At 42.3% G+C, this 25,464-nt stretch overlaps 1 protein-coding gene across 2 annotated transcripts in view; it reads right to left on the reverse strand.

Moving 5' to 3' along the window:
- BMP1 (bone morphogenetic protein 1) overlaps positions 1-15,110 on the reverse strand; it is a 160,218-nt gene extending 145,108 nt beyond the window's left edge. The window contains exons 1-2 of one of the 2 annotated variants that reach the window (XM_070765346.1): positions 14,678-15,110; positions 13,232-13,405 (exon numbers count right to left, since the gene is read on the reverse strand). In XM_070765346.1, the coding sequence (XP_070621447.1) occupies positions 13,232-13,373 (142 nt within the window). In that variant the 5' untranslated portion in view covers positions 13,374-13,405; positions 14,678-15,110. Of the gene's footprint in view, positions 1-13,231; positions 13,406-14,459; positions 14,533-14,677 lie in introns of those variants that run through there. The other variant, XM_070765345.1, reaches the window with a different exon arrangement.
- Between the last annotated feature and the right edge of the window lie 10,354 nt (positions 15,111-25,464).

A 25,464-nucleotide genomic window follows, 5' to 3' on the forward strand; every position in this document is an offset into this window, starting at 1 on the left:
GTATATATTTGAAGTTCCAGCGTTTTTCCTGTTTGTCAGGACATTTTCTGTTACCTGTGTTTTCCTTGAATTATATAAACTGCCTTTGCCTTTTACCAGTGTGTCTGGCTTCTCTTTTTGGGTTGGTATTGGCTTCTGGAGTGACCCAGACAGAACAATACTATTCCATGTGGTCCTAATTTAAAGCTACGTCAAGAGTGGTTCTCTGGCATTCCCAAATTCAAGACATGCGGTAATGATCTTAAAGTGCAGCTGAATGCTTGGAAAACTAAGAACAGATATTGGAGTGGAAGCAGCTATTAAGGGAGTTGGTGACCACTCCTTGGTCTTCAACCCAGCATAAATCAAATGAAAATAAAAAGATTTCATCCACTACCATTTTGTTCGGCGAGAGGTCAAGGTGAGGGCAATTTTTGTATTTAACTCACATTTTATATCAGGACAGACTATTGCTTACCATGTAGCTGAATTGTTGAAGCCAACTAAAATACCCGAAATATTTAAAATGATAGTTTCATCAAATTAGGCAAGATGTACATGGCACGTGATCAAAAATCTCTATCAATTGAGCCAGATAGGTAAAATAGCACGGAATATAAATAAATAGCATGTAAATTTACCTAAAGATTATTGATTTTAATCATGATGTCCATATAAAGTTTGTGTATTTATTTGCTGGATTTATATTCCACTTTTTCTCTCGTGGCAGGATACACCGGGATTTTCCTTCATTTTTTTGCCACCAGTTCTGTTCAAATGTTAGTTAGTCTGACAACAAAAATTTTGCAAGCCGTCCTGAATCCTTGGAGAGGGGTGGCATAGAAATCAAATAGATAGATAGATAGATAGATAGATAGATAGATAGATAGATAGATAGATAGATAGATAAATGGGTGGGTGGGTGAGTGGGTAGGTAGGTAGGTAGGTAGGCAGGCAGGCAGGTAGGTAGTAGGTAGGTAGATGATAGATAGATAGGTAGGTAGGTAGATAGGTAGGTAGATAGATAAATAGATGATAGATAGATAGATAGATAGGTAGGTAGCTAGATAGGTAAATAGATGATAGATAGGTAGGTAGGTAGGTAGATAAATAGATAGGTAGGTAGGTAGATGATAGATAGGTAGGTAGGTAGGTAGCTAGATAGGTAAATAGATGATAGATAGATAGATAGATAGATAGATAGGTAGGTAGGTAGGTAGGTAGGTAGATAGATAGATAGATAGGTAGATAGGTAGATTGGTGGGTAGCTAGATAGGTAAATAGATGATAGATAGATAGATAGATAGATAGATAGATAGATAGATAGATAGGTAGATAGTTAGGTAGATAGGTGGGTAGCTAGATAGGTAAATAGATGATAGATTGATAGATAGATAGATAGATAGATAGATAGGTAGGTAGGTAGGTAGAAAGATATGTAGGTAGATAAATAGATAAATAGATGATAGATAGGTAGGTAGGTAGGTAGGTAGGCAGACAGACAGACAGACAGACAAACAGACAAGACAAAACAAGGGGGAAAGGCAGCACTCAAATAGCTGGGGGGCAGAAGCCTGGGGACCAAACAGAGACATGGCCAAGCAGAGGAGGCACCCAAAGATCATCCTGACTGATAACCAGCTCAATTATCTCAACTTCCTTCCTCTCCTCAACTCTCCTTTGCTGACCAGAGAAGATGGCATCCTACTTGTCATCCCGCAGATCAACAATTGCTGCAGGCTGGACTTGTTACCCATTTGTCCTGCAGAAAGCACTGTGCAAATTGCCATCTCCTTTCCCACCCATCCCCCTCGTTTATCAGGTGCCAATCAAATAGATAATTATCTGGCAGAGATAATTAAGACTTGCTTCTGGGAAAATCCCCCCCCCCGCCTTCATTCTAGATTTGAACAGCTAGTAATTCAATAAGGGGAGAATGCTCCGTACTGAGCTTATCTGATAATCTTATTTAGCTCCAAATGTGAGGAGTCATCCCTTTTTGTGCTTTCTGGAAATTCAGAGAACTGTCATGAATATCTTTGCATGTCTGGGGAAGCCAATTTGATCAGAACAAGAATACAGGAGATAATCAATTATTCTTCAGCAGGCTAAAGCTACATAGAGATGTAGGGACCAGAATACCCCCGGGACCGCTTTCTGCTGCACGAATCCCAGTGACCAGTTAGGTCCCACAGAGTGGGCCTTCTCCGGGTCCCGTCGACTAAACAATGCTGTTTGGCGGGACCCAGGGGAAGAGCCTTCTCTGTGGCAGCCCCGGCCCTCTGGAACCAACTCCCCCCAGATATCAGAGTTGCCCCCACCCTCCTTGCCTTTCGCAAGCTCCTTAAAACCCACCTCTGTCATCAGGCATGGGGGAATTAAGATATTCCCTTCCCCCTAGGCTTAGAAAAAAATTATGCATGGTATGTCTATATGTATGATTGGTTTCTTAAATTGGGGGTTTCTTTTTAAATTAACTTAAATATTAGATTTGTTTATATTGTTTTATTACTGTTGTTAGCTGCCCGGACTCTATGGAGAGGGGCGGCATACAAATTTGATAGATAGATAGATAGATAGATAGATAGATAGATAGATAGATAGATAGATAGATAGATAGATAAATAAAAAAGTAAGATTCTCCATTTAGGCAAGACAAATAAAATGCACAGGTACAATATAGGTGGTACCTTGCTTAACAATAGTAACTGTGAGAGGGATCTTGGAATCCTAGTGGACAACCATTTAAATAGGAGCCGTGTGCAGCAGCTGCCAAAAAAGCCAACACAGTTCTAGGCTGCATTTAACAGAAGGAGAGAATCAAGATCACGTGGAATGTTAATACCACATTATAAAGCCTTAGTAAGGCCACACTTGGAATACTGCATATTATATTGGTCCCCACGATGCAAAAAGGATGTTGAGACTCTAGAAAAAGTGCAGAGAAGAGCAACAAAGATGATTAGGGGACTGGAGGCTAGAACATATGAAGAACAGTTGTTGGAATTGGGTACACTTAGTTTAATGAAAAGAAGGACCGCCTTCTGCTGCACGAATCCCAGCAACCAGTTAGGTCCCACAGAGCTGGCCTTCTCCGGGTCTCGTCGACTAAACAATGTCGGCTGGCGGGACCCAGGGGAAGAGCCTTCTCTGTGGTGGCCCCGACCCTTTGGAAACAGCTCCCCCCGGAGATGAGGATTGCACCCACCCTCCTTGCCTTTTGTAAACTTCTTAAGACCCACCTTTTCCATCAGGCATGGGGGAATTGAGACATCTCCCCCGTCCTATATATTTTATGCATGGTATGTTTTATTTTAAATAAGTTTTTTTTTAAAAAAAATTATTTAGTTTTTTAGTTACTGGATAGTTACCGTATACTGTTCTTATTATTGCTATGAGCCGCCCCGAGTCTACAGAGAGGGGCGACATACAAATCGAATAAATATATAAATATATAATATATAAATATATACACTTAATGAAAAGAAGGACTTTGAGTGACACGGTAGTAGTGTTTCAATATCTCAGGGGTTGCCACAAAGAAGAGGGAGTCAACCTATGAGGTTAGAGCAAGAAGCAATGGATGAAAACTAATGCAGAAAAGAAGCAACTTAGAACTAATGAGAAATTTCCTGACAGAGCCATTAACCAGTGGAACAACTTGCCTCCAGAAGTTGTGAACGCTCCATTATTGGAGATTTTAAAGAAGAGATTGGACAACCATTTGTCTGAAATGTTATAGAGTTTCCTATCCGAGCAGGGGGTTGGACTAGAGGACCTCCAAGGTCCCTTTCAACTCTGTTATTGTTTTATTTTAAAAAGAAAGGCGAGTATCTTTTTCATTACCTATGATAACATGGCATAAATATTCCAGCACTGCTAATAATTTCTTCTCACCGGATTGGAATCCAGACACTTCAGCAAATATGTACTCAAGGACGAGAAAAAATAATTCATTCCGATGGCCTGGTTGTCTAAAGAGGTTTTCTCAACCTTAGCCACTTTAAACCAGGTCCATATCCTAAAATTGTGCACACCTCCGTTTTATGCCATAAGGAATATATTTGCAAAGTTTCATTGAAATTGAAGGTGGTCGAGTGGGGACACCTGACAAAGAATGACCCATTTAGGAGTTCTCCGAACTGCACAGAATTTTAGCTAAAGGTTCTCCTGAACCACCCGAGAAACTCCAGCAGTCCACCTCTGCTTTAAACTGCAATGCCCTGTACATGGGGCTATCTTGAAAAGCATTCGATAACTTCTCCTGGTTCAAAGTGCAGCCGTACACCCATGTTACTCCAACTCTCCGTGAGCTGCATTTGGTACCAGTTGTTCTGTCGAGCTCTCTGGTAGAATCCTCCCGAAAATTCACAGATACAAATTTTAGACACACACACGTTTGAAAATTCAAAACAATTACACCGAAAATTCAAATAAACGAAGCCCTCTTTTTGTATAGCAAAGAGCCCTCGTCTCCAAACAAACTGGTAATTTGTACAAGTCCCTTATCAGTTCTGAGATACTTAGCTTGCAGCTGTGAGGCAATTCACAGTCCTTCTTCTTTCACAAAGTGAAACACACTTTGCTCTGGTTTAGTTTCAAAGCGGGGAAAAATCAGCACACAAAGGTCGAAGTCAGCAAGGCAGGCACGAAACACAAGGATCAGATAATCCTCCACAATGGCCAAACCCACAGGCTGCTAATTATAGCAGCCTCACTAATGACCACAGCCCCACCCAACCACAGGTGGCCTCATTTTCTTTGATAATAATCTTTTAGTTTTTGCTGCCAATGCATCGCTCTCTGCATGCGTGGCTGTAGCATTAACTCTTGTTCCGAATCCAAGGAGGAGCTAAAGAATTGATCTCCTGAGCTTTCTGCCACACTCTCCTCCTCCCTGTCACTCAGGTCTTCTTGGTCAGAGGAGCCTTCATCAGCAGATTCCACCGGGAGCAAAACAGGCCTGCGGCATTTGGATGTCTCCCCCACATCCACAGTCCATGGGGCAGGAACTGGGCCAGAACTAACCACAACACCAGTAGGTCTCCGGATGCAATTCAAGGTGTGGATTATTACCTTTAAAATCCTACCTGGCTCAGGAGCAGACCATTTGTGGAACCGCCTTCTCCCTCCAACCAATAAGGGTCCACAGAGTTGGCCTTCTCCAGGTCCCGTCCACCAAACAATGCCAGTTGGCGGGGCCGTGGGAAAGGGCCTTCTCTGTGCTGACTCCAATGTTATGGAACCAACTGCTGGTGGAGATGCACATTATCCCTGCCCTAGCAGCCTTCTGGAAAGCTGTTAAGACCTGGCTTTTCCGGCAGGTCTTAACTGGGGCCGTTACGTTGTCACCTTGGTTTGGCCATGAATGACTGAGAGTATGTATGTTTTTTTCTTTTTATGGGGTCTCAAACGTATTTTTATATTGTTTTTTATTCTTGTTATGATTGTAATCTATATTCTTATACTGTTACAGTATAATGTATAATACAGTACAGTGTTCCCTCGATTTTCGCGGGTTCAAACTTCGCGAAAAGTCTATACCACGGTTTTTCAAAAATATTAATTAAAAAATACTTCGTGGGTTTTTTGCCTATACCACGGTTTTTCCCGCCCGATGACATCATATGTCATCGCCAAACTTTCATCTGCCTTTAATAAATATTTTTTTAATAAACTTTAATAAATAAACATGGTGAGTAATAATCTAAATGGTTGCTAAGGGAATGGAAAATTGCACTTTAGGGGCTTAAAGTGTTAAGGGAAGGCTTGTGATACTGTTCATAGCCAAAAATAGTGTATTTACTTCCGCATCTCTACTTCGCGGAAATTCGACTTTCGCGGGCAGTCTCGGAATGCATCCCCCGCGAAAATCGAGGGAACAATGTATATTGATGGCAGAAAAAGACCTCATGGTCCATCTAGTCTGCCCTTATACTATTTCCTGTATTTTATCTTAGGATGGATCTATGTTTATCCCAGGCATGTTTAAATTCAGTTACTGTGGATTTACCAACCACGTCTGCTGGAAGTTTGTTCCAAGCCTCTACTACTCTTTCAGTAAAACAATATTTTCTCATGTTGCTTCTGATCTTTCTCCCAACTAACCTCAGATTGTGCCCCCTTGTTCTTGTGTTCACTTTCCTATTAAAAACACTTCCCTCCTGAACCTTATTTAACCCTTTGACATATTTAAATGTTTCGATCATGTCCCCCCCCTTTCCCTTCTGTCCTCCAGACTATACAGATTGAGTTCATGAAGTCTTTCCTGATAAGTTCATTAAGTCTTTCCTGTTTTATGATTGTAAGCTGCCCAGAATCCATTTGGAATTGGGTGGCATATAAATATTACTAATAAATAAAAAATAAATAAAAATTGGATTTCAAATCACAGAATTCCCTAGCAAGCCCCAGGGAATTGGTCTATAAGCATGGGTCAAGTAGTTTGAGCAGGAATAAATCTGTCTTAAATGCTTTTGTATTTGTATAATTTAGAACACTCAAAAGTCTCCTCTGAATTTTCCCAGAATATTATGACAGAGGGAAATTGCACTTCCCAGAGGAATGCTTTGAATAACTGTCAAATCTGCATATGTGAACTCATTTGTATGTAAATGGACAGCAACTCTCTGACTGACTATAGGGAGCCATAAATCAGGATATTAATGAACTACACAAATGAGGATTTCTGAATGCTTTTTGATAAGCTATTGTTTGTCACTATAGGGAATAAGAAATCCTGTTTCATTTAAATTCACATCTTTGGACGCATTAACATTTTCATCCAATGTCCAATCTGGACATTGCTGGAATATTTTTTTTTAAAAAATTATCACTCCAGCACCCCAACTTATTTCCATAAAACCTGCTAATATTTCACTGACATTTGTGTAAACTATTACTGTGTGCTGTTTTTAGAAAGCCTACACGATTGTGAAGTGTTAGAAACAACAACAGTGGCTTGGCTGATTAAAGTTAACAGAATAACAGAATTTGAGGGGACCTTGGAGGTCTTCTAGTCCAGCCCCTAGTGTAGGCAGGAACCCCTATGGTTATCCAGCATCTTCTTAAAAACTTCCAGTATTGGAGCATTCATAACTTCTGGAGGCAAGCGGTTTCACTGATTAATTGTTCTGTCAGTAATTTTCTCCTTAATTCTAAGTTACTTCTCTCCTTGTTTAGTTTCCACCCATTGCTTCTTGTTCTACACTCAAGTGCTTTGGAGAATAGGTTGACTCCTTCTTCTTTGTGGCAACCCCTGTGATCTTGGAAGACTGCTATCATGTCTCCCCTGGTCCTTCTTTTCATTAAACTAGACATACCCAGTTCCTGCCACTGTTCTTCATATGTTTTTTTAAAATAATAATAATAATAATAATAATAATTATAATTATAATTATTATTATTATTACGTCAGTACAACACAGCAAACGAGATCACTATGCTGGATTTCGTATTTCATCACCAGTCGGGCGCTTCCCAAGCACCTAGGACTGCGTGATGTAGCGGCAAATTATGTTTGCCGATCCCAGTAAAGTGGCCTTTTGCAATTGACAGGTGGAGATTTGGTCAATTCCGATGGTTTTCAAATGTCCACTGAGATCCTTTGGTACTGCGCCCAGCGTGCCAAGTACCACTGGGACCACTTTCATTGGCTTATGCCAGAGTCGTTGCAGCTCGATTTTTAGATCTTCGTATTTCACTAATTTCTCTAGCTGCTTCTCCTCAATTCTGCTGTCTCCTGGGATTGCGATGTCGATGATCCATACTTTCTTTTTCTCCACGATCACAATGTCTGGTGTGTTATGCTTCAGAATTCGGTCAGTCTGAAGTCGGAAGTCCCACAGTAGTTTTGCTTGCTCATTTTCAACCACTTTTTCGGGCTTATGATCCCACCAGTTCTTTGCCACTGGTAAATGGTAGTTCCGGCACAAGTTCCAGTGGATCATCTTTTTTATTATTATTATTATTATTATTATTATTATTATTATTATTATTATATTTTTATTTTCACCCATACTTGCTAACATATTGTAAGCCATTCTGAGTCTAAGGAGAAGGGTGGTATTAAAAAAATTGAATGAATGAACGAATGAATGAATGAATGAACGAACGAACGAACGAACGAACGAACGAACGAACGAACGAACGAACAAACAAACAAACAAACAAACAAACAAACAAACAAAAAGAATGGAGTTGGAAGCCCCATTCCATACAACACTCTTAAATGATTTTCACACCTAGAAACAAACAAACCGTATTGTTTTCAAGTACTGGGGCTATAAATTTTTTCATAGCAGATAAAACCCCAGAGAGGTTGTTATTAAAGATTAAGTTCTAACTGAAGATTGCATGACACATAAATTGTTCTAAATTCTCAGACGGCAATCTCATGCAATCTGCATAGATGGGAGTAGCCGACAAAATATGACTAGGAATTCATGTGGCCTGCAGGCAACATATTATGTGCTTCAGTTCAGCCCAGAAATGAAATACAGAAAATAACCTTTTTCTAAAAGGGTTCAGTGATACCTGTACCTAAGAACACCTCTACTTACGAACTTTTCTAGATAAGAACCAGGTGTTCAAGATTTCTTTGCCTCTTTTCAAGAACTATTTTCCCCTTACAAACCTGTTCAACCATGTCAGATTTTCAGAAAGCGTCTGTGGGTCTTGCCTCCCAAGGACAATTCCATCTGTCCGTCCATCACCCTGGAGGTGGGGGGAATTATTGACCCCCCTCAGAGAGGGTTCGCAACTTGGGCATCCTCCTCGATCCACAGCTAACATTGGAACATCATATTTCGGCTGTAGCGAGGAGGGCGTTTGCCCAGGTTCGCCTGGTGCATCAGTTGCGGCCCTATTTGGACAGGGAGTCATTGCTCACAGTCGCTCATGCCCTCATCACCTCGAGGTTCGACTACTGCAATGCTCTCTACATGGGGCTACCTTTGAAAAGTGTTTGGAAACTTCAGATCGTGCAGAATGCGGCCGCGAGAGCCATCGTGGGGCTTCCCAGATTCGCCCACGTTTCTACAAAACTCCGTGGCCTGCACTGGTTGCTGATCAGTTTCCGGTCACAATTCAAAGTGTTGGTTATGACCTTTAAAGCCCTACATGGCACTGGACCAGAATACCTCCGGAACTGCCTGCTACCGCACGAATCCCAGCAACCGATAAGGTCCCACAGAGTTGGCCTTCTCTGGGTCCCGTTGACCAAACAATGTCATTTGGTGGGCCCCAGGGGAAGAGCCTTCTCTGTGGTGGCCCCAGCCCTCTGGAATCAACTCCCCCCAGAGATTGGAACTGCCCCCACCCTCCTTGTCTTTCGTAAGCTACTCAAGACCCACCTATACCGCCAGGCATGGGGGAACTGAGACACCTTCCCCAGGCTTTTATACTTTATGTTTGGTATGTATGTGTTGTTTGGTTTTAAATGATGGGGTTTTATATGTCTTTTTCTCTTTTAATATTAGATTTGTTCCACTGTAACATTGTTTTATTATTGTTGTGAGCCGCCCCGAGTCTTCAGAGAGGGGTGGCATACAAATCTAATAAATTATTATCATTATTATTAATTATTGTTTCCCAACTTCTGGTGGGCCCAATAGGGTCATGTTTTGCCCTCCCCAGGCTCCAAAGACTTCCCTGGAGCTGGAAGAGGGTAAAAACGTCCTCCCCCATCCCCCTGGAGGCTCTCTGGAAGCCAAAAATGCCCTTTAGAGCATCTGTGAGCCAAAAATCAGCTGGCTGGCACACACATGCACGTTGAAACTGAGCTAGGGCAACAACAACCAAACAATGCCGCTTGGTGGGACCCAGGGGAAGAGCCTTCTCTGTGGCGGCCCCGGCCCTCTGGAACCAACTCCCCCCAGAGATTAGAATTACCCCCACCCTCCTTGCCTTTCGTAAGCTACTTAAAACCCACCTCTGCCATCAGGCATGGGGGAATTGAGATACTCTTTCCCCTAGGACCTTACAATTTTATGCATGGTATGTCTATATGTATGCTTGGTTTTTATAATAATGGGTTTTTAATTGTTTTTAGTATTGAATTATTATTGTATGCTATTTTGGTATTGCTGTTAGCCACCCCGAGTCTTCGGAGAGGGGCAGCATACAAATCCAATAAATAGATAGATAGATAGATAGATAGATAGATAGATGGATGGATGGATGGATGGATGGATGGATGGATGGATAGATTAGATAGATAGATAGATAGATAGATAGTATAGATAGATGATAGATAGATAGATAGATGATAGATAGATAGATAGATAGTATAGATAGATGATAGATAGATAGATAGTATAGATGATTGATAGATAGATAGATAGATAGATAGATAGATAGATAGATAGATAGATAGATTGATTGATAGTATAGATAGATGATAGATAGATAGATAGATAGATAGATAGATAGATAGACAAACAGACAGACAGACAGATAAATAAATAAATAAATTGGTGTGCCAGCAGATATGGCTCCGTGTGCCACCTGTGGCACCCATGCCATAGGTTCACCATCACGTTCTTAGTACATCAGCTGCCAAGATGGTCCTGTCAAAAGTCATTGAGGCTCTACCGCTGATTGGCAGGATTAAACATGCCACCAATTTCAAGGACTCCTCTTGAGATCAGTGAAGAAGATCTAGATAGACCCACGAAAGATTTCATTATAAAATCGCTCCATAAACTTTGGCATCAGCCTGACACACTGCGAGATGTTGCAATTATGAGTCACGGGTCCAATGAACATTAGTGCAGAGATATCTGATTAGGGCAGTTGTAACAACCCTCTTTCTGAGGTTTGGAGTGGCAGCATGAGACACACTACATTTACAGGGACAAAGAATAAGGAAAATAGCCCATTTAGATCAGTGTTTCCCAACCTTGGCAACTTGAAGATATTTGGACTTCAACTTCCAGAATTCCCCAACCAGCGAATGCTGGCTGGGGAATTCTGGTAATTGAAGTCCAGATATCTTCAAGTTGCCATGGTTGGGAAACACTGATTTAGATAAATACTCCTCAAAGGGAAATAAAGGGAACACTTAAACAACAGACTACAACTCCAAGTAAATCAAATTTCTGTGAAATCAAACAGTCCACTTAGGAAGCAACATGGATTGACAATCAATTTCACATGCTGTCCACACATTCAACTTTTAAATATTCAATGAGAATATAGAAACATAGAAGATTGACGGCAGAAAAAGACCTCATGGTCCATCTAGTCTGCCCTTATACTATTTTGTGGTATTTTATCTTAGGATGGATCTATGCTTATCCCAGGCATGTTTAAATTCAGTGACTGTGGATTGACCAACCACGTCTGCTGGAAGTTTGTTCCGAGCATCTACTACTCTTTCAGTCAAATAATATTTTCTCATGTTGCTTTTGATCTTTCCCCCAACTAACTTCAGATTGTGTCCCCTTGTTCTTGTGTTCACTTTCCTATTAAAAACACTTCCCTCCTGGACCTTATTTAACCCTTTGACATATTTAAATGTTTCCATCATATCCCCCCTTTTCCTTCTGTCCTCCAGACTATACAGATTGAGTTCATGAAGTCTTTCCTGATACGTTTTATGCTTAATACCTTCCACCATTCTTGCAGCCCATCTTTGGACCCGTTCAATTTTGTCAATATCTTTTTGTAGGTGAGGTCTCCAGAACTGAACACAGTATTCCAAATGTGGTCTCACCAGCGCTCTATATAAGGGGATCACAATCTCCCTCTTCCTGCTTGTTATACCTCTAGCTATGCAGCCAAGCATCCTACTTGCTTTTCCTACCGCCCGACCACACTGCTCACCCATTTTGAGACTGTCAGAAATCACTACCCCTAAATCCTTCTCTTCTGAAGTTTTTGCTAACACAGAACTGCCAATACAATACAGTACTCAGATTGAGGATTCCTTTTCCCCAAGTGCATTATTTTACACTTGGAAACATTAAACTGCAGTTTCCATTGCTTTGACCATTTATCTAGTAAAGCTAAATCATTTACCATATTACAGATGCCTCCAGGAATATCAACCCTATTGCACACTTTAGAGTCATCGGCAAATAGGCAAACCTTCACCTATGTCACTCACAAACATGTTAAAAAGAATAGGACCCAGAACCATATGTCATTCATTCAGATCTAGGATGTGTTCTTTGAGTGTTCCCTTTATTTTTTTTCCAGCAATATATTTTGCAAAGCATGCACATGGTGACTGAAGATTTAAATGTTACAGTTTTACTCCATGGGCAATTACAGATTAGATGGTCTTTGGAAATCCTTCTGAAATTAAGGAACCCTTGGGGTTTTTTTTGACAGCTACCACTCTGCCCTGTAAAATAATAGGGCTGGGAAAGAGGAAATAAATGGAGAATTCCATCCCATAAACCTTCGCAAACAGACACACAACTGAAAGACGGATCTTGGCAGTGTCTTCTTCCCTTTACGTTCCTTTTACAGCATCCCTCCGTCCAACTATAAACATTCCCTCTTAGAAGACTTGCACAAATAGAGGAGGCCTCATTCCACAGCCAAGGCACAAAAAGTCTCAAACACACACACACACACACACAAACTTTTCAGGACGGTAGGTTTCAAAGAAGCAGTCGGAGAAACAATCACAATCGTGGCACGGAGGGGAGTGGGGTTGCAAACCACACAACTTCTTGACAACTGCCAGGATCAACAGGGAACACAACTCCTTAAAAGCGCTGGAGTTTGTGAAGTCAAACATTCCCCATCCCAACTTTTAAAAGAGTTCCTTTACTGGGGTTTCTGCAAAGGAGAGAAACACTCCTCTTTTCTTTTGTCTGCGGGCTACTTTGCCAACCAGGCAGTGTGATGACCCGGGTTCAAACAGACCCCGCTGCCCTTTCAGAGCAGCCGCCAGAGCAGTGTTTCCCAACCTTGGCAACTTGAAGATATTTGGACTCCAACTCCCAGAATTCCCCAGCCAGCATTTGCTGGCTGGGGAATTCTGGGAGTTGAAGTCCAAATATCTTCAAGTTGCCAAGGTTGGGAAACACTGCGCTAGACACACAAAAGAGCACCGGAGCACCCGTTCCCTTTTTGCCCACCCCCCCAGTCATAAAAAACAAACACACACAGACACAATTGCACAAGGAGGTGGCCGCAAGAGAAGTAACGGCAGTGCGGGCAGTGCGCGCTCTCTCTCACACACACAAACACACTGTTGTGTCCCCCCCCGCGCCCGACTTTTCTCTCCCGAGCTTACCAGCTTTGCAGGGGTCCTTATACTCAATTGCCTCCTCTTCTTCCTCTTCCAGCACATCGGTGTAATCGGTAAAATCCACGGCTTGTCCCAGGACCAGAGCCAGGAAGGGAAGGAATAGTAGAGCCCCTTTAAATGCGGACATGCTGGCAGGTCCCGGGCAAATGCTCCACGGAACTGGAAACGGGAGAGGAGGGAGGGGGGGAAGAGAGGAAACAAGAGTGGGAAAGGGGAGGGGGAGGAAGAGGAGGAGGAGGAGGGGGGAGAGAAATGGAAAGAGATGGAGAGGTTCCCCCCTCAATCCCTCCTTTCTTTTCTGCCTTTCTCTCCTTCTTTCTTTCTTTCCTTCTTTCTTTCTCTCTCTCTCTTCCCCCTCTTCCTCTTTTTCTTTCTTTCTTTCCTTTTTTTTTCCGTTTAGGGAAATGAGATCTGGCGGAGGCGGGTTCAAAGAGAGCCGGAGCTCAGCCCCCTTTCTCCAAGCTGGAGGGTTTGAGCAGCAGTCAAAACCCTGGGAAGTGGGCCAGCCCCGGGGGTGAGGGTAGAGATGGGGGGAGATGGAGATGGAGAGCGAGAGAGAGAGACAGGCAGACAGAAAGAAAGGAAGAGACACACAGAGAGAAAAAGAGGGAGAGAGAGAGGGAGAGAGAGAAAGATAGAAAGAGAGAGGAAGAGAGAGGAAGAGAGAGAAAGAGAGGAAGTGAAAGAGAGAGAGAGAAAGAGGGATAGAAAGAGAGAGGAAGAGAGAGAAAGAGAGGAAGAAAGAGAAAGATAGAAAGTGAAAGAAAGAGAGAGAAAGAGGGATAGAAAGAGGAAGAGAGAGAAAGAGAGGAAGAGAGAGAAAGATAGAAAGAGAGAGCGAGAGAGAAAGAGGAAGAGAGAGAAAGATAGAAAGAGAAAGAGAGAGAGAGATAGAAAGAGAGAGGGTTAGAAAGAGAGAGGGAGAGAGAGAGAAAGAGAGAAAGAGAAAGAGAGAAAGAGAAAGAGAGAAAGAGAAAGAGAGAAAGAGAAAGAGAGAACGATAGAAAGAGAGAGTGAGAGAGAGAGAGAGAGAGAGAGATAGAAAGAGAAAGAGAGAGAGATAGAAAGAGAGAGGGTTAGAAAGAGAGAGGGAGAGAGAGAGGGAGAGAGAGAAAGAGAGAAAGATAGAACGATAGAAAGAGAGAGTGAGAGAGAGAGAGAGAGAGAGGGAGTGGGGAGCCCTCTGGAGCTTCAGGGAGATGCTGCCACTCACCCCCCCACACACACACACAAAACCCCCACGCAGCCTCTTGGCTCGCCAACACCAGCATCCACGGAGGGAGGGAGGGGCGCGCGTGGCTGAGTGGGTGGGCGTGGAAGGGAGGAGGGGACGACTTTCGCTCCCCCCACCCACCCCGCAAACTTTTTTCCCCTCCCGTCCCCGGAGCTTTTACACCCCCTCCTCTTCCTCCTGGTTCCCGCGTGGCTTACCTACAGAGGAGACTCTTTGCAAACCCCCACCACCACCAAACTTTCCAAAACTTCGCCAAAGTGGGACGGAGAGGGAGGGGTCGCCAGGGGCATCTTAGGACAGGGCGGAAGAGTTTAGCGGAGCTAAAGGGGGGGGGAACAGGGGGGGGGGGGTGGAAGAAGAAAGGAAATCCTCTTTGCGCGACCCCTCCTCATTTCCAAATCCCAATTCCACGGAAAACGAGGTGGAACAGAGCCATCCAGGGAAGGGACCAAATTGGCCGGCGAGGGGGGGAAATTGGACCCCCGACCCCCGCCTGCTTGCTCTCCTACCGAGGACGTAGCTTCCCTCCCAGGGGGGGGGGGCAAAGCCCCCTCCTCCCTCCCAGGGCAAAAAGGACCCCTGGGCGCATCTTCCAGGCAACCGCGGGGGCTCGGAGCATCCCTCCCACCCGCGGGGCCGGCCCTGGGCATCGCCCTTCCCCGCCTGGGTGGCCACGTGGACCAGGCGGGGGGAAGGCCTGGCCTGTGGGTCCTGGTGGGCCTTTGACTTCAAAGGGGGGGGGGAGAGAGAATTGGGTCCTTAGGAGGCTTGGAAACGCCAGCAAGAGAATCCGGGCTTGTTTGACTGTTTTATGTCTACATTTGTTTGTTTGTTTGTTTGAAAATGTATATTGCCGCCTATTGGCACATGGTGACTCGAGACGACTTGGGTGGCTATAAAAACGTGTGTTTGTGTGTTTTTGTGTTTTTCTTTTTCGAGGTTGTTTCTTCACATCAGCTAGCCATACCCTTACTGGGATTTGATCCTGCAGCCTCTAAGGCAGAGAATTAAGCTTTTCAGCTTTATTTATTTATTTATTCATTTGTCCAATACACAATACATATGGAAGAGAATAGACACGAAGTAATGTATATATAAAGATAATATGTAAAAATAGAGAAGATATATGAAAGGAAGAAAATATATATGATATATGAGACAAAGGAAAGACAATTGGACAGGGGACGAAAGGCACACTAGTGCACTTATGTAGGCCCCTTACTGACCTCTTAGGAACCTGGAGAGGTCTTGGAGAGTCTAAGGGAGAAATGTTGGGGGTTAGGGGTTGACACTATTGAGTCCGGTAATGAGTTCCACACTTCGACAACTCGATTGTTAAAGTCATATTTTTTATAGTCAAGTTTGGAGCAGTTAATATTAAGTTTGAATCTGTTGTGTGCTCTTGTGTTGTTGCAGTTGAAGCTGAAGTAGTCATTGACCGGTAGGACGTTGCAGCATATGCAGCTTTGTACCAGGGAAGTGTTATTATGTTTTTTCTGTCGAATGCATGTGTGTGTGTGTTTATGCATATGTATGCATGTTATTATATGTGTGCATGTGTGTATCACATGTTTTTGCTGAATTTTTAAAATTAAGGGAGACTAGGATATATATTAGAACTACGACGCCTAAAACACACGATCTAAGTATTGCCCACAAGATCACATGCTGCAACGTTCTACCTGTCAATGACTATTTCAGCTTCAATCGCAACAACACAAGAGCACGCAACAGGTTCAAACTTAATATTAACCGCTTCCAAACTTGACTGTAAAAAATATGACTTCAGCAACCGAGTTGTCGAAGCGTGGAACTCATTCCCTGACTCAGTAGTGTCAACCCCTAACCCCAAACATTTTTTCCTTAGACTATCCACGATTGACCTCTCCAGGTTCCTTAGAGGTCAGTAAGGGGCGTGCATAAGTGCACCAGTGTGCCTTCCGTCCCCTGTCCAATTGTCTCTCCTTATCTCATTTATCTTTTCTTCCTTTCAAATATGTTCACCTATACTTTTATATCTTTTCTTCTATTCTTTTCTTTATTTATATTATTACATATCTATTCTCTTCAATGTGTATTATGTATTGGACAAAATAAATAAATAAACAAACAAACAAATATTAGTATTAAGAGTAGACAAATAATGAATATGGCTGCAAATTTTAAATATTATTGCACAAGACATACTCCCAATTTGGCAGCTGCACACCCAAAAGCTTTTGCAAACCTCACAGGCAACAATTAACACACCTTTGGACACTTTAGTGCCAGCACTTTAGCAGGTGGGATGTCTCCATGCTTTACATCAGAGGTCTTCAAACTTGGCAACTTTTAAGACTTGTGGACTTCAACTCCCAGAATCCTCCAGCCAGCTAAGTTTGGCGATCTCTGCTTTGCATAGTGCAGGAAGCCCTAGACGTAAAACTACAATTGGGACAAGAATTTCTATTGCTAAGTGAAGGAATTAAGGGAGTCAAACCAGGTTTTATTATTTATGCCACGGTTAAGGGAATTGTATGGTCATTAAATCAATCTGCCTTCCCCTATTAACTTCCTCAGAGGCTGGTTGGAAAAGCCACAGATGCTGATTACATCATAAATAGGATGCTGCAACCATCATAAATTTGAGAGTTGCCAAGTATCCGAATTTTGATCATGCGAAAATAAAGTTGCTACAATTATCCTATGGTTGGAAAGCATTTTTTCAGTGTTGCTGTAACTGAGCAGTCGCTAAACAAATGATTGTAAGTTGAGGATTACCGTATTTTTTGGTGTGTAAGACACACATTTTTCCTCCCTAAAAGAGGCTGAAAATTTGGATGTTATTTATTTATTTATTTATTTGATTTGTATGCGCCCCTCTCCCGAGACTCGGAGCGGCTCACAACAACAAAATACAGTACAAATCTAATGATTAAAAACAGTTTAAACCCCATTAATATAAAAGCAATCATACATCTCAGACAACCCATACATAAAACGGAAACGGCCCAGGGGAATCAATTTCCCCATGCCTGACGGCAGAGGTAGATTTTAAGGAGTTTGCGAAAGGTGAGGAGGATGGGGGACAGTCCTGATCTCTGGGGGGAGTTGATTCCAGAGGGTCGGGGCCGCCACAGAGAAGGCTCTTCCCCTGGGCCCCGCCAGACGACATTGTTTCGTTGATGGGACCCAGAGAAGGCCAACTCTGTGGGACCTAACCGGTTGCTGGGATTCATGCGGCAGAAGGTGGTCCCGGAGATATTCTGGTCCGATGCCATGAAGGGCTTTATAGGTCATAACCAACACTTTGAATTGTGACCGGAAACTGATCGACAACCAATGCAGACTGAGGAGTGTTGATGTGACATGGGCATTTTTGGGAAAGCCCATGATTGCTCTCGCAGCTGCATTCTGCCCGATGTGAAGTTTCCGAACACTCTTCAAAGGTAGCCCCATGTAGAGAGCATTACAGTAGTCGAACCTTGAGGTGATGAGGGCGTGAGTGACTGTGAGCAGTGACTCCCGGTCCAGATAGGGCCGCAACTGGTGCACCAAGCGAACCTGGGCAAACGCCCCCACTCGCCACAGCTGAAAGATGGTTCTCTAATGCAGTGATTTTCAACCTTTTTTGAGCCGCGGCACATTTTTTACATTTACAAAATCCTGGGGCACGTCACCAACCAAAATGATACAAAATGACACTCTAAGACACTCTCCTCTCTTTTTCCATCCCTGTCTCCTCCCCCCTTGTGTGTGTGTGTGTGTGTGTATACACACTCTTGAAACAGGTGAGGGCTGGGTGATTTTCTCTTATTCTTTGGGTTCTTTTTATCATATACTTTAAATCAAGTCACTTCTCTCTCTCTTTTGTTTCTCTCTCTTTCCTCTCATTCTATGTCTCAATCATTTTCTCATTTCTCTTTTTTCCTCCCCTTTTTTCTCTCATTTCTCTCTCTCTCTCTCCCTTCCTCTCCTTTTCTCTCTCTCTCTCTTGCTTTCTTTCTTTTTCTTTCTTTCTCTCTTTTTCTCTCCCTCTTGCTTTCTTTCTCTCTCCCTCTTGCTTTCTCTCTCTTCCTCTCTTTTCTTTCTTTCTCTTTCTTTCTCTCTCTCTCTCTTTCTCTCTCTTGCTTTCTTTCTCTCTCTCTCTCACTCACTCTCACACTCTCTCTCTCAGCAAAAAGTTGCGAGACCGGAACCTGAGCTTCCTTCTTCGCGGCACACCTGACCATGTCTCGCGGCACACTAGTGTGCCATGGCACACTGGTTGAAAAACACTGCTCTAATGTGAGCTGTGGATTGAGGATGCCCAAGTTGCTTCCCCCCAGCTCTAACTAGCTGCTAATGCTCTTCCCAGCTCTTACCCTGAAGGCTCTTTCATTGTTTGTGAAGAATGTTTCCCAAGCCCTAAGTCTTTGCAGGGTTTTTTTCATTGTTCTAACTTGCTCCGAATAAGTTTCTTTCCAGCCCTAACCAGGTCCTCAACTTTTACCTGCTTGCAAGCTCTTTCATTGTTACTCTCTGAGAAGAATGTTTTCCAAACCCTGTCTTTGTAGGGTTTTTTCATGGCTTTTCTTGCTCCAGATGTTTCTTTCTAGCCCTAACCAGGTGCTATTAATGTTCCCAAGCTCTTTCTCTACAAAGAATGTTTTCCAAGCCCTAAGTCTTTGCAGGTTTTTTTCATTGTTCTACTTGCTCCAACTTTTTCTTTCCAGGTGCTAAGGATGTTCCCAGCTCTCACTGGCTTGGAAGCTCTTTCATTGTTACTGTCTCAGAATAATGTTTTTTTTTAAGCCCTTAAACAGGGGAGAAGATAATGTGCTGAAACTGACTAGACTAAGGACGCTAGCCAGATGAATACCTGGTAAGCAGATTCTTTTCCCTATTTTCCTCCCCCAAAACTAAGGTGTGTCTTATATTCTGAAAAATACGGTACCTATCCTTCAAAAATAAACCTTTCTGTATTGATCCCTGACATACAAAATCCTGATGCTATGAAACATAGAAAGATATTAAACTGACGGCAGAAAAAGACCTCATGGTCCATCTAGTCTGCCCTTATACTATTTCCTGTATTTTATCTTACAATGGATCTATGTTTATCCCAGGCATGTTTAGATTCAGTTACTGTGGATTTACCAACCACGTCTGCTGGAAGTTTGTTCCAAGGATCTACTACTCTTTCAGTCAAATCATATTTTCTCACGTTGCTTTTGATCTTTCCCCCAACTAACTTCAGATTGTGTCCCCTTGTTCTTGTGTTCACTTTCCTGTTAAAAACACTTCCCTCCTGAACCTTATTTAACCCTTTAACATATTTAAATGTTTCGATCATGTCCCCCCTTTTCCTTCTGTCCTCCAGACTATACAGATTGAGTTCATTAAGTCTTTCCTGATACGTTTTATGCTTAAGACCTTCCACCATTCTTGTAGCCCGTCTTTGGACCCGTTCAATTTGGTCAATATCTTTTTGTAGGTGAGGTCTCCAGAACTGAACACAGTATTCCAAATGGGGTCTCACCAGCGCTCTATATAAGGGGATCACAATCTCCCTCTTCCTGCTTGTTATACCTCTAGCTATGCAGCCAAGCATCCTACTTGCTTTTCCTACTGCCCGACCACACTGCTCACCCATTTTGAGACTGTCAGAAATCACTACCCCTAAATCCTTCTCTTCTGAAGGGAATTGTGGCTTTTTATTCTCCTAACAATTGGTCCCATTCCTAACTCACAAGGTGCTTGACAAAAGCAGGAACACACTCGGTTTGAGCAAGTTTTCTAAAGTTGTTTTCAGAATTTCCTTCCTGCCCAAGGTGACTGTAAAGAAAAAAATAAAATAAAATGTGACTACATTTTTAATTGGAACATTCAGAACAATTTATTGAAGTCAACCTCAAGCAAAGATTTAATCAGTGGAATGTCATTTTAAAAACCTTTCCAAATTAATGTTCACAGAAGCAAACACACATCTGAATTCCAAAGTATTTGTAAAATAAAAAAGGCAACATCTCCGTAAATGTAATGTACAAAAATTATATGTTCCTACCATCACTCACATTCAGTAAGAAGCTAAAATATTACAGGCAATTCTAGATACACTTTGACTAGTAAACAATGAACTATCTATATACAAGTTAACCAAGGTTTATAGATGCCACACTATACAAGAGAACATAGGCTAAACCAGTGTTTCCCAACCTTGGAAACTTGAAGAGATCTGGACTTCAACTCCCAGACTTCCACAGCCAGCGAATGCTCACTGGGGAATTCTGGGAGTTGAAGTCCAGATGTCTTCAAGATGTCAAGATTGGAAAGCACTGGGCTAAACAACCAAAAAAACCCCTCCAAAATGTTGTTATGTCTCAAAGTCTATGCAGCAACATCAAGTCATAATACAGTAATAATCCCCATGGATCACCCCCAGGGAAACTTAACACTACTCTTTAGTGTTGAAATCTTCTATCTGGGTTTTGAGAAACTCCTAAAGATATTGATTTATTTTTTTTAAGCGAATATCAATGATTCTGCTATTAAAGACTCTGGTGATTCCTGTTAAAATAACATCTCACAGAATCTACAAAGTTTGGTACAGAGTAACAAGATCTACAGAAATAACAATTCTACAAAGTCATTGTTACAGATAAAGAGTTACGCAGGAATGGAGACAATCTGTTGGTATTGGTGTCTGTTGTGCAATATTCACGTGTTTGGGGGTACAAATGGATTTTGTCTTTTTTTTTTTACCAAAAAACCCCCGCCTTCTCTAACCAACTCAGAATAATAAGCACATACCCTTATAAACAAATAAAGACACATTCTGGTTGCTAGCCCATCGTAATAGCTATTTCACCAACTTGGTTTTCAATGGGAACGCAAGTTTCGTTGCTTCGGGGGTGGGAAAAAAACAGGGCAGTGAAAAATAAATGACATTTGACCAGATTTTAGATCAACGTGAAAAAAACCTAAAGCAGACATAAAGCTTTTCTCCACTTCATTCTTGTTTGAGAACTCATTCTCCCAGGAGGCCTGGTGGCTCAGGAGGAATGTCTCCTATCCTGGGGAATCTCCAAACTTGGCAAAATTTTAAGACTTGTGGACTTCAACTCCCAGAATTCCCCAGCTAGGGCAGGGATAGTAGGCAAAGATGGCTTTTCTATGACATATCGACTTCAACTCCCAGAATGCCTGAGCTAGCATGATCGGCTCAGGAATTCTGGGAGTTGAAGTCCACAAGTCACAGAAGAACCAACTTTGCAGGGAATTCTGATAAACCAAGTCTACAAATCTTCCAAATTGTTACGTTTGGAAGACCCCGATCCTAAAAAGACAAGCGCAGCCCATTCCTGTGCGAAGGGGACTATTATCATCTCTATAACAGGAAGCAGTAAACAAAACAGCTTTGGCAAACTGGCAATTTAATAGTATAGGCAGAGTTGATGCTGGGCAGACACATCATTCCTAGATTTATGCATGATCCTGCAGTTGCAAAAAACAAACAAACCCCAGCCCGCTTCCTTTCTTCCCATCCTCTCCAGGAGAATGCCCCCTTACCCAATTACATTTGCACCCAAGCTCGCCCCAGGCAGTTGAATACCAATTTGCTCAAGTCCACCTCCCAGATTTATCTTAGTTATCTTCTAGGAGAGATAGGCTAAGTGCATTTTTTTTCTTCCGTCTGAAATCTCCTGATGTGGAGAGCAAGGAGCATTTGGTATTTCTAAGTGTTTAGAAAATGCAAAAATGCTGGAAAAGTCGTATTGCTTCTCCCACCTCAGGCAACTTGGCTCTTAAACAGCGTCAAGAAAAAGAGTGGAGTTTACTTCCCAAGTATTTCCTACATGCCTTGAATGCAGATCATGCAACAGAAGCAGAAATCTCTTTCGGATTCCACGTTCAGGTGAGGAGGGGGGCGCGAGACCCATAATAATACAACAGGAAAATGAATAAATAAAACACAAACTGTAAAACAAAGCATGGAAAAATAGTTTCAAGTACTTTCAACCCTGAATTCAATGAGGCAGAAGAGAATAATGTTAAAGTGACTATATTCGTACCAGCGGCTGACGTTTCCCCCACCTCCCATCCCTACCCATAACATCTCCATATATATATATATCTATATATACAGTCCATGGGTTTTTCAGATCATTGGCAATGATATTGTATTAATTACATCTCTTGAACGCCACAGGGCAGACTTGGAGATGCGTCCGAGTCCCTCTGTTTTCATTACAAGTTCTGCAGAACTGTTTTCCCATGTGGCATTTTTTAAAGAACGCAAATATGCACTTAAGGGCTGCTAACACACAAGGTAGGAAGCACACGCCTGTGTTGTACGTCCTGGAGGAAAGGGAAAAAAAGCACCATGACCGAAAATCAAAACACTTCGCTTTAGACATACAACTTGGCATTGGGGGAGGCTTGCCCACCAGAGCTTTGAGATCAAACCAAAAAGCAACGGGTTCATGATTCAGTATGGAAAAGCTTGGAATCACATCGAGGCCTGCAAAGACATGGGTGGATGGGGGAAGTTTTCAAACAATACTGTGCGGGTGGCTGTTTGCGCTTCCTTGGTTTATTTCATTCCTCCAAAGCGCAAATCAGAAAAAATGGCAGAAATGTTTCTTGATTATTATTTTTCTTCGGAGAGGGGCGGCATACCAATCTAAGTAATAACATAACATTAAATAACATTTTTATTTCATTTCTTGGATGAATTGAAACTCTTGGGAATGTTTGACGAAGCAGCTGTCGGTCTAAAGATATGCAGACATCACTCTATCCCCAGGTATGCTCCGAATTCGTGAGACACCTGCTTGAAACCTAAGTGTCAAAACAATGCTCTTTCAACTATTCACCTAGCCAGATGTTTTCGTAATGCTTTTTTTTCCTTTTTCATTTTGCCTGCAGACAAACACATTATTTCCTCGAGGCCCAGATTTAACCAAGGCTGCCATGCAAAAGCATTCCAGAGCCTTGAGTCACGACGGGTTATGACAATACAGCCCAAAGATCTCTGCGTTCTACAGTTTCAAAGCTCAAAGCATCGCCACCAATTCAGGAACGCAAACCTGCAGTCTTCAAGTGCAGCAAACCAACTTTCAACTGCTGATTAAAGTGCGTGTTCTAGGGCAGTGTTTCCCAACCTTGGCAACTTGAAGATATTTGGACTTCAACTCCCCGAATTCCCCAGCCAGTCCAGATATCTTCAAGTTGCCACGGTTGGGAAACACTGCCCTAGGGGACGAAGCAAAAATGTAACTGGTTTTTCTCTCTCTCTCGAGGGGAACCCCTATCGTGGCTTGTGCATATAAACCACCATGCCAGGTGTCTGCCCACGCAGAAATTACATTTCACTGAATTCACATCATGCTGCTACTATGGGTGTCTGTGGTCCACTCGGCAAGAAGACCTGCTGCGTCCAAATGGTTTCTCCCACAGATGTGTGCAGAGCGCAAGACACATATTTCAGGGAAACTTAAATCTAGTCTAAGTGGGTATAATCAGCAGTGGTTAAGCAATGGTACGAGCTGCTTGGAAAGACAAAACCCTTCACACCAGTAATTAGCAAAAGATTAGCAAAAGATGGAGAGGAGGGGGCACATTTTATAAATCAAGGACACAGAATAGGATGGGAAGGGGAAGATATACCAGCCTTCCTTTGGCCCAACTTCCATTCCTCGTGGCAATACTTCAACCCCGTTTTTGCAGAGGCAAAGAAACCAAATTCTACATTTAGAATTTTCACAGAACACAACCAAAGTTTTTTTGCTTATCACAGAATAATGTTTTTCTATGTTCTGAATACAGTAATTAGAATTTGACAGAGAAAGGAGGGAGAGAATCCAGGAACCTTTTAATATTCCCGTTGCTCACCAAAAAAATAAAAATCACTATATTCATGATCAATATTTCTGTTTCTTAAGGATGTTCTATTGCTTTTGGGAGGGCTGCATTTCCAAACAAAACCTTCCCATTCTACTTCTTTAAATAAATCAAACCAAACCAAAGCTAAGGACTCAATCTAGAAACAACGAATAAACATTGAAAACGTAGCCAGCGAACGTTGGAAACATCTTAACAAAGAAAATTCATGGGGTTCGAAAGCTTTATTCTAACAAATACTATCATCCAATACAATGGATGCTTTCTTCAGCTTTTTCATCCATTAGTGGAGAAAATCGGAAATTTAAAATTGAATAATTTAAATTGACCTGATAGTGAAGTGTCCTAGGCTACTTCAGGGGTGGCCTAAAAGCAAGATTTGCTCTGAATTCTGACCATCCACCAACGCCTCTTCTACTCATCAACACTTTTGGCCACTTCTCCTTGCAGAATTGCACTTGAGGTGACATACATGACGCTGGATCGTCCACTACTAAGGGCAAAAGATCTCTTCAACCAAATGACACAAGTTTGTGCAAAAAAGCACAATGAAAAGATAAAGAACCACAACAAGTTACAAGGCAGTTTGAGAGAGAGTTGGAGGAGGGGTAAAAGTGACCAAAGAGAAAGGAGAACATGATTTGGAGAACATGATCAAGGCGCCAAGGTGCTAACGCGTAGCCCAAGCTTTAATGCCATGCACTGATTGGAGTTGCGGTATTTCCAAACATCACCTTAACTTCAGCAGCATCTATTCCCTAATTTGATATTTGCCTTCTCAAGCCATGAAAACTGGGCACTTTGCAGGCCATTCAATCAAGGAATAATGGAGTGTATGAAATAAAATAAAGACCAGCATTCTGAATTTAAGATTCCTAGATTGGGATAAAAAATTTCTTCCTCCATGGCCTTGTTTTTTTTATCCCCCCCCAAATCAAATAAGTAATAAAATAATGCGAAAATCTAAACCTAAATATACATAAATAAATTGTAGTGTTCTCAAAAATCACTTTCAAAAGTTCATTAGTGTTATCAAATATGTGTCATCGTCTTTTAGGGCTTCGTATTTCATTAGTCCTCATGATTCTGAAGCTTATACAATACAAGAAAACAAAGTCCG

Source organism: Erythrolamprus reginae, chromosome 12 (assembly GCF_031021105.1).
Source record: "Erythrolamprus reginae isolate rEryReg1 chromosome 12, rEryReg1.hap1, whole genome shotgun sequence".
Lineage (NCBI taxonomy): Eukaryota > Metazoa > Chordata > Lepidosauria > Squamata > Dipsadidae > Erythrolamprus > Erythrolamprus reginae.